The sequence below is a fragment of the Sipha flava genome, unplaced genomic scaffold (genome assembly GCF_003268045.1).
Source record: "Sipha flava isolate LNK unplaced genomic scaffold, YSA_version1 257_pilon_pilon, whole genome shotgun sequence".
NCBI classification, from domain to species: Eukaryota; Metazoa; Arthropoda; class Insecta; order Hemiptera; family Aphididae; genus Sipha; species Sipha flava.
The window spans coordinates 684,441-695,138 of record NW_020272911.1 but is presented as its reverse complement, the minus strand read 5'-3'; the positions used below and the strand labels follow the sequence as shown (position 1 = coordinate 695,138).

Below are 10,698 nucleotides of genomic sequence, written 5' to 3'. Positions count from 1 at the left end.
GTTTATATTATGTTTAAATACACTTTTAATTTTAAATACGAAACCTTATTTATCGTAACAATTTTTAAAATATACAACTAAATAATCCTTAGAAATGTTAATAACTTTAACGAAGTAGAAGTTATTAACTAAAGTTTGAAAAGAATTAAAATTAAAAACACAATTTCCCATTAACTAAATAATGTAAAAATGAACGAAACCAGTAAAATGGAAATAATAGTAATAATGATGAGAATAAAAAAACAATTAACTACCACTACGTAACTCTGTATTTTCGTAAATTTCAAAAGTAAATTTAAAATGTATTAAAAGTTTAAAAATACCTACGATTACATTTAGTAATAATTCATTATTTACTAAAAAAACGTAAATATTATGGATTTTTCTTTTTTTATTTACCTCATTTTTTTGTAAACATTGTTCGTACAATGAAAGTTCTTTACAAATCGTTACCGTCACGGTCTCTTAATACCAATATTATTTATTTTCAGTATTGTGCATAGAAAGAATGTACATTGTTCCTAACCTTTTTAAATATGCGTTGCTTTTGAATTTTTAAACAGTTTTAATAGTCTATTCATCGTAATCATTATATTTAAAAATTTGAACAAACTTTGAACATTGAATTTACGAACATTGTACGAGTTACATTCTAATAAATCTAAGAAAAATCGTACTGCAGAGACGATTGTTTGTTTGAACAATTATTTTTGCTGTTTTTTTAAGAATTTTAGTTTTTATCTTTTGATAATGGACATTTTTATTTTTTAATAATGAAAATTTTAATTCGATATTCTCGCGATCATCCGACGTCTGTTATTATGACCAACCGCTAGTGTGATATGTAATATGATACTTGCATGGAACTTTATTACAACAACATGGAATTCGTTCTGATCAAAATATAACTGCAGTATTGCAAACATATTATGTCTGACATAGCATTCGAAATGTTGAATTAGATCGTTCAATAATCACACCGAATAATGTCTCAATTAGTATCCGTGTGCGAAACTTGACAAGTCCTGTGTACATTTATCGTAATCCGTCTGAAATAGATGGTCAATGTTCTGACTGCGACCCGAGGTTTATTTCTTACGTAAATTTAACAGACGAGTATTGTAGTACTGGAGGTCGGTCATAGGTATTGTACCGGTAGTCGGGTGCATGGGGTCCCGAAAACAGCTACCAAACCGATGCAGGTGGAAAGGTATTACCGCCGTGGGGAACTGAGTGTCTGTTGTGATCGTGCGTGTGAATACACAATACAATAAATATCGAATAGCTTATCGACGGAGGAGAGAAGTGGTTATTTAGGCGTGTGTGCGAGTGTGTAACATAACCACCCCGTCCTCGTGCATTCGCGTGCGGCAACCAACCCCAGTGTGAAACGGGAATAATTTTATAAAAAAAAATAAAATAAAATAAAATAAAAAAATATAAAAATAATATGTGTACGAAAATATTTTCTACACTTACTCGTATGCGTGTGCATACATACGTATACATATGAAAGTACGTAAGTGAATAATCTAGTATGTAAACATAAACGAAACGCACGCCACTACGTTGTGTTTTCACAATATGTGTACTCGTGTACACGTATGTGTGTGTGTGTGTGTGTGTGTACCTAAATCTGTTGGGAGTGTATCTACACGAAATGCTTTTTCATTGGGAAATTCTGTTTGCGACACGCTTCTTACTCGGTTAATTCGATTGTGCTCGGCGGCGCGTTGTCCCAAGGGGAGATCGGGCGTATATTATTCACATCGGTGTTTTTATTCGAGACATTCGCAGTATAAACTGTGGGGACATTGCAGAGAGATAGAGAGAGAGCGAGAGAGAGTGATTGAGAGAGAATGGAAAAAGGGAAAAGAAAAAAAAATTACACGTTTTTATTGTCATACCAGATCCCCTTCTAATGACCGACTATGATAAAATATAATGTACGCTAGACATTAAGAGACTATATCCGGCACTAAATCCATACTGTAGCCGTCCAATGAATCGTATTAGTTTGGGAAATAACTCGGGTGGGGGGAGGGGGGCGATCATTTCCGCGTTTTCTATTACACGTGGCGGGCGCTACGAGCCAACGAGTTTTGGGGCGTTTTACTATTGAAAAATTGCTAACTCACCAGCAGCTATTGCGCTCCAATTGTAGTAATACGCGTATAACGATCAACCGTGATTTTGACGTCCGTTCCGTCTTGAATCATGCCCCCTCCCCCTTAAGATCAATCGATCAAGAAATCGAACGGGTCTGCTTTTTCGCGTTCGAGAATAATGTACTCGTATAATATTGTACTATACATCTACTCAAGAACATTTGATAATAATTATTAGCTTAATCGTTCACCACCATAATAGGAGTATATAGTAAAATGAGAAAACTACCGTACTTTCGTTATGCCATAATATACATTTACACCGATTTCATATAAAGTTGCCTAGGTATGATTTTAACTTATCCTGGGCACGCCACTGTCGAATAGGTATGATAAAATTCGACACACAACACGTGCGATTTGCTTGAACGAAATTCGTCGTATACTCTACATGTTCAAAGTGTACAGTTTTCTTATTCATATCAGTTTTTTTTTCCATTTAAACTGTATATTTTAATATGTATAGTTATCTTTCTTAATTATTCAAATCATTACGAGTTTGAGATATCAAGAGCGTAATCAGTATTTTTGAAAGCAATGCGTGTTGTAGTATGCCATTATTTAATAAATTCTCTCTCGTGGTTTCATAGAGAAATGATTAAAATCATATATAATTAAACATTACTTACTCTCGTATAAAAAAAATATTGAATTAATGCAATGATTACACTATTGAACTACTGGTCAATGATTTTTTTTATATTTCACGAATTCCATTTATTAAAATTAATAAAATTCGTGTACATTTAGAGAAGATTTTCGGTATTATGGAAAAATAAGAAATAAATAAAGAAAAACGTCGTGATTTGAAATGGTATAATAGTACATAAGGTATAATAATAATAATAATAATAATAATAATGATAATAATGATAATAATAATAATAATAATAATAATAATAATAATAATAATACTTCACACTTACACATATATACGCGTCGAAAATGTCTAATACAATATTTAAGTCCAAACATAGTGGGGGTAACAATTTGAACTACTAGCGCTATAGCTGATGATGAACTTAATTTAGTTTTTATTGTAGTGATATACAAATTACTATGCCCGATTGGAAATATTGTTTAACCGAGTATATTACTGTGTCATAATTATTTGTAAAATTTTTTTTTTTTTTTTGATTACGTTAAACGCACGAATCTTATTACGAATTAAGTTTATATTATAATAGATATATACCTAGTAAAAAAAAATAAGAACAAAAAATAAATAAAAATACGCATTCGTATATTTCTATTTTATTTTTTATTTTTACTTAAATCACGTCTTATGTTAGTTTTCTTACTTAATATAAATATGTTATTCGTGAATACTATAAACGTACATAATGTACATAGTTATAATATTAACGTTACTACTAAAATGTAATGGGAAAAATGAAGGCTATAACTGGAGACACTACACAAACCAAGATGGTTGTAGAATATAAGAAAGTTAACAAAAAAAAAAAAAACTGAAAACAAATCGAAATCAATGCAGATAATAATATATTGATTTATTTAAACTATAATTTTATGTTAATTATTGCGAATAACCATTTGGTTGGCGGTTTTGAAGTGTTATAACTTTTTATAGCGTACGCATTCATCGTATACATAATATCGTTTACGCCGATGGCGGGTCCAGGGGCTTAAAATCGAGAGGTAGGGGTTGATGTTCGAAAACCGTACCAAACTGTTTAACATATAGGAATAATAAACAATTGTTCCTAATCCAGTCGGATATAATACGCAAATAGTTCGATCGATTTTCTTTTATAAAATTATACTATACAGATCACAGTATAATTTTCAAGCGACCAGGAACTTTTCTGCGTGCCTCTGAATCATACACGTGTGTTAATATTTAAGAAATCGCGCTGCGAGCGAGTAGCGCTTGGTAGCGGTGATGGTAGTGGTGGGCGAGACGTCGATGAGGAACGGTTGCGGTTTAGTTGTTGGTCTCGGACGACACGAGTTGCTGTTGCGACAAGACCAGACCGGACTGTTCCGTCACGGTGGCCACGGTCGCGGTGGTGGTGGTGGCGGTGGCTGTGGCAGCCGGAGCAGTGGTGGTCAGCGACAGTGGTTGCGGGTGCGGCAGTTGCTGTTCTGGTTTCCGGTTGGCCGCCAGCGCGTGCAGTGTGGACGTGAGCGAAGGCAACTGGAGCCCAAGGCCAACGGGCAGCTGGAGCGCAGCGGCCGCGGCTGCGTGATGCTGCATGTTGGCCACGTGCTGCAGGCTGTGGAATAGCGCGGCCGAGTGTTCCTGCGCCTTGCGTCGCAGCTCGGCCACGCTGGACGAACGGTGCTCGGCGCCACCACCTTCGGTCATCGACCCGAATGGCTTCATTGTGCAGCAGCTACATCCGAACCCTGTGGACATGCGAAACGCGGCCAAGTTTAGATTGTACAAGTGTGCAATGAGCGAGGCGATGTACATGTAGAAGCGCAGCAAGTACAAGTTATAGTGAGTGGTTAAGTGTCAAGTTAGTATCAGCTAAGTTCAGGAGGAAAACAACCACAGGTCAGGATGAACGTGGATTCAGCTCTCAGTCGGTTGACGGTACGCGAATGAAATAGTTTAATAAAAATAAAAATAAATAATAAAAATAAAAGGATACCATTCATAGTTAATCGGATTATTAAGCCCGTGTAAATCGATTCAAGTGGTATGCGAATATTTTTAAAACCGTATTACTGAGTTATGGATCAAGCTTGAGAACCACTTTGGTAAAATTTTACCATTTACTCATATCCAGAATTTTAGAAAGAGTGTGTGTAAAAAAAAATAAATGTTATTAGCAGATAGGATGTAAATGTAGAAGGTACTAAAATTGTTCGTAAACATTTGTTTGAAATCGATTAATCCTAGAGTTAGCGGTATGTGAAATTTGCCCACCGGTATTCGGTATGTGTTTAAATACTGGTTTTTAACGGTATACCGGTATGTTGGCATGTATCAATAAATACCGTGTAGACGATAAATACCGCTCGTTCGGTAATTACCGGTCACTCGGTAATAATCGCTCTCTCGGTTTATTCTGCACGCTCTGTATATACTGCCCACTCAGTAAATGCCATTTAAACAATAAATAACGCTAATAATTTTATTATTGTTTATGATCCTATGATCCCAAGAATAGGAGCCCCCACTATGTGTCTAATTGTGTTTTCAGTGATTTATCTTATGATAATCAAATAATATAATTTAAGATGAGCTGGTGGAGTTTGGTGTCCTACTCTCATTGGTTATAATAGTTTTTTCATTCTTTAGCCGATCTACATGAATAGTTCATAACAAATACTATAAAAGTATAAAATATAATGCCGTTTAATAAACGTTTGATTCATTTTGCACTATCGACTATCCTCTAAATGTATTTTTATTATACGCCATATGCCCTTGAGGCTTGCTGTGTAAATAGTATATTAAATTGTTATATTTATTATTTTTGTCTTTTGATAATAATTATCGATCCACGGTAAATAACGATAAAACGGTTAATACCGTACATTCGGTGTATATATCATACATTCGGTATATACATATATATATATATATATATATATATAGTATATACTGAATATTCGGTAAATACCGATGATACGGTAAATACCGAAAGATCGGTATACCGATTAGTGTAAGATGCCGATATTTATAAATACCGGTAGGTCGAAATACCGGTGACTCATCGGTATACCGAAAATACCGCCAATTCTAATTAATCCTATTAAATAAATCCTATCAAATACCTGGGACTATAAAATGTATTTTTAATTATATATTTTACTAAGAATATTGCCGTTATACTATTATTTTTCATTTATATTTTTTTATATGACTACGTTGTACTTTGGACTTGACCAAAGTATAAATTTGGGTCACAGTGTTTAACTGTTTTTCGTCGTTTCTCAATCCTCATATAGTTTAAGCCTTGTAGTAATTGTTTCAAGACGATTATTAGGTGTACTGTACGATCTGGAACAATTTAACTTTTTTTGAGGTATGATTGAGAACACTGGAAATGGAAAAATGAAATGACCGCCGCCCACCCAATAAATTGGTATAATTGAGAAATGAAATTCTGTACAACGTTATCATATGTAAGGGACATGTAACTATGTATTTCATATTCTGATATTTATATTTAAATATTAATTTAATTATGCTATTATTATACTCATACATACAAAATTATACAAATTTATCCATAAAATATTAAAAAATATATCATATATTTTACATTGAAATGGCGTTATATGTATTAAATATTTAAATTTAAAAAATCATGTCAAAACTCATATTTAAATTACTACACAAACTTACTATACTACAGTAGTACTATAGTAATTTGTCAGACTCCTATATATTTGGCAACGTTGCATGGAATTACAGAATCTACGTGTTCTTAATTGAAATAGTCAAAAGGTCTCAAAAATACATTGATAATGGTTCTCAATCGTATTTCTACCAATTTTTAAATTTCAATCGCGTTGCTCAAACCTTTCCATTCGACGGAATTTATTGAAGTCAAAAGATGGTTCCAATACTTTGATTGAGATAGAAATGTACGAAAAATAAATTAAGTTAAAACGCTATATAACTTATATTTATTACAAGGTTTACGTCTTCGAGGTTTCCTAGTTTATATTTATCTACTCTACTAATAGTTGTAAATAAGTACTCAAATGTGCGGTGAAAATAAAGTTTTAATAGATTGTAGAAATTACTTTTATTACTGACAAATTCAAATGACAGTTAATAATTAAAAAGTTTTTCTGAACATAGGTAATCAAGAACATAAATTAAAAGTAGGTAATAATATTTGTTTTGAATGATCATAAAGACAATATTATTATCTCAAAGCTATAATATTTTAATGCAAATCGATTTTATAATCGGCGAGCAAAGATTTGGAAATCTGACTCTAATGATTATGTACTTTTCTAACTAACTTTACGAGAACAACATAATTTGTTAAATTATGGTAAATTAATTTATGAATCCAAAAATGCCAGTCAAGACTTTACACATTTTTTGTTGAACATTTTGATGCTAATGAAATTATGTTATTAAAAACCTACGAGTAATATAGTGCGTATGGAGGTTTTATAAATAGATTACATTAGGAGTATATTTCAATTTTAATCATGACCATTTTTTAATTAGTTCTAATTTTTAAATTATTTTAAATTTAATAATAAAGAAACCATTTAAACCTTTTATGTAACGTCGAAAGTAAATGTAAGAAACGACTCAGTGGGACGATGAATAAAACATTTTGTAATTTTATTATGGCAACGTGAAAAATAATTCTTTGTTTCCTTGGTAACATTATAATAAAATAGTGCTTGTCGTAACTTGGGTACTGTAAGAAGATATTTAGTTAATTAAACAATTTTCACTTGTTTACGGCTTACTAACCATGTTACAAACACTATACTGTAACGACGTTGACATGGATATTTTATCAAATACTGTTTTCGAACCAGTCACTTGCTTTAATTTTATATAGAAACTATTTGTATATACTGTAAGAGGTTTCTCCTTCGTCTCTTTTATTTTATTTTTTCACTCTGAAAGAGTGAATGCTTAATATATAGTTTCATTGCGCGCCATTCCGAACAACCAAATTGATTTATTCTTTACCGTCGATTGAAAAACATCGAAAGATAGTTTTGAGATAGTTTCGCTTTGCCAAAACGTGTACAAATCAATTTGTAAACTGTTTTCTTGGCTTTATGTATAAGCTTATTACATCACCAGATACCTCTTTAAGTTTTATCCTTTTTCACTAACTTTTGACACATAGTTTTATATCTGATTAACTTACATCGACGCGGTAATTTGTCTGTAGGTACTATTAACAAGTTTTCGTAATTTATTTAATTCACCGTTATACACTACTTTTTGTATACAAGTTCATATTTTATTTAATTTCTGAATTTGCTGACTTTCACTTTTTAAATATGGAAAAGATTTTTAATTCAAGCAGAAAATAAAAAAAATCAATTATTAGACCGATTGCTCTAAATCCATTACAACGTACGTGAGCCGATTTTTAACTCTAAATCGATGTAAAGAGTAATTAGAGTATAATATGTAGTGCAAAGTTATTTTCGAATTTTCACGAACCATTTTTTTTTATTATTAGCTAACTACATCGATATTAAGAAACGAAAACAAATACTTTTTTAATTATATGTAATGGTATAAAAAATATTAAAATTAAAATGTAAAAAAATTCTGCTGTACAGCGGTTGAGTGAGAGATGCGGTGAACTGTTTTCATTATAATAATAAGTAATGATTGAGGCGGTGTTTGACGTTATCGCGGTGTTTGTAATTTTGTTTGAAGGAATAACCAGGGGGAAGCTGATAAAACCAAAAATAAAAAAATTAAAAATCCGACCACTATAATCCTTTACTTCCCCTCGTTTGCCCACTCGCGTGTGCGACGAATCAGTTGCCGTCGCATCCGTTTTAGGACGCAAATTAATGGACTTGTCCTGGCCGCCACCTCCGCCGTCGCGGATGACAACGGAGACGATGGCGACGACGACGACGGTGCCGAAACAAAATTCGGTCGATCGTGAGCGTGTGTACGGCGAGTGGGTGTGAAGCCGGTCCGATGCGAAGTGATATGTACATAAATATACGTACGCGCGTATAGATTATAATAGCAATTATGATTATTGCGAAAAGGCGGCGGCATCGGCGCAAATTGATTTAGTCTCGTACACCGCGACACCAAAAGACACCGCCACCACCCTTTTGCGCAGTTTACGATACATCCCTTTCTCCTCTTTTCGTCCGTCATCCGATCCATTAATAACGCCGCGGTTGCTGTGGTGCCCGCCGTTACCCGTGCGCGTTTCGTCGTTATTTATTAAGGGATCCGTTTGATTATTATAACGCGCGCGCGCCCGCGCAGGCATGCTCTCCTGCTCACACGCACCGCGACTTATTTGCCTTTTCGCCGTAACTACAGCACCCCCCTGCATCCCATGCCCACCGACACTTCGGCCGTAACGGCGTACGTGTGTATTGTAATATACATATATATATATATACGCACGCGTGTGTGCGTTACATATAAATTTATATACGTGTATATATTATTATGTACCCGTCGTAAACTTGGCGCCGAAAGCCGCCCCGCACGATAAATCTCCCAAAGTTATTCCATTACGGAAACGGGGCTGCCGGGACGCGATCGGTGGCGGCGAGGGAGTGGCGGCCCGTAGAGCCTCAGGTGCGCGCGCGGTGAGCCCACCCGCCCGGCGCAATGCCCACAGCTAACGCGATAAACCTACCACCTTCCCTCACGCACCTCAAACGAAGAACGAGATACCACAGGGTATATGTATACCCTTGCAGTTGCAAGAATATGTATATGTAGACGTGTACTACTATACCGCCGTCGTTTCTTTAAACCGATTACTGTATTATGACAAACGTGTTTATGCAATATCCTGTATCACGCGGTAACCGTGAACACGTTTACACATCGATTCACGAGACGTGTGCTCACGGTTTTCTCCCACTTCCGGGAGATTTTCAACAAATCATATCGAAGATAATTAAAAACGTTCTGTAATAAAATCCCAGGATACGTCGTGAAACCAAATGTGACGTGATCATAAACGATCAGTGAACCTATCGATTTATATGATTTAACAACATGGAAAAAACACGAAAAACCGATCCGTTACGGAATTGGCAGTTCGGAAAAAAGTGTTCGTAGAAAAATCACAACATTATTATGCAGCGCGCGACGGACTCCTCTTCTTAACGATAATAATCTGTCGGTTTGCTTTTTTATACTGTGATATACTACTATATCAAAATGTATATTATACATAATTCATAATTTGCAACATAAATTTCAGACGGATTAAATATATATTATACACATTTAATGTTCGTATACAATTTATGTAGACAAAGACGACAAATTTTATACAATTTCAAACTCAAGGGAAGTACAAACATTTCAAAAATGTTCATCATATACATTCAATTCCACTATTTATAGACTTTAAGGTTCGTATAATGATAATGTGTTTATATATATATATACAGTGAAACCTCCACTAACGAACACCTCCCAATAGCGGACGTTTTTTGAGGAACGGGAAAATTTTCACTTCTTTTCAATGGGAAAACCTCCGAATATCGGACTCTCCGAATAATGGACATTATTTTAATCTTTATTTGAAAATAATACATATTCAAATTCATATGTACACTCGTAATTATGTAATTACGATAACAAACTCGTTATGGGACGATAAAATTACGACTCTTTGGATGCTTTGTCTGCTGTAAAGAGCATAAGTCAGTTCTATTTTTACTTCTGCTATAATATTAGCGAATAATATTACTAATGAGATTGTACAGATACGGTGTAATTATAAACAAAGCTCACCGATTTTTTCAAACAAAAATAATTTAAAAAAACAAGTATGTACATAATTTTTATTTTCGTTGTAAAAATATAAAAATGTGATAATTTACAATAAATAATACC

The 10,698-nt window shown here is 33.9% G+C and overlaps 2 protein-coding genes across 2 annotated transcripts in view; one reads left to right on the top strand and one right to left on the bottom strand.

Annotated features, from left to right (window-relative positions):
• Positions 1–3,247: 3,247 nt before the first annotated feature.
• The window catches only part of LOC112684744 (dorsal root ganglia homeobox protein), a 35,700-nt gene continuing 28,249 nt past the window's right edge, over positions 3,248–10,698 (bottom strand). The window contains exon 9 of the mRNA XM_025556398.1: positions 3,248–4,538. Within this exon, the coding sequence (XP_025412183.1) occupies positions 4,114–4,538 (425 nt within the window). The 3' untranslated portion in view covers positions 3,248–4,113. The remainder of the gene's footprint in view (positions 4,539–10,698) is intronic.
• The window catches only part of LOC112684743 (cGMP-dependent protein kinase, isozyme 2 forms cD4/T1/T3A/T3B), a 173,409-nt gene continuing 167,323 nt past the window's right edge, over positions 4,613–10,698 (top strand). The window contains exon 1 of the mRNA XM_025556395.1: positions 4,613–4,632. The gene's annotated coding sequence lies outside the window, so the exon portion shown is untranslated. The remainder of the gene's footprint in view (positions 4,633–10,698) is intronic.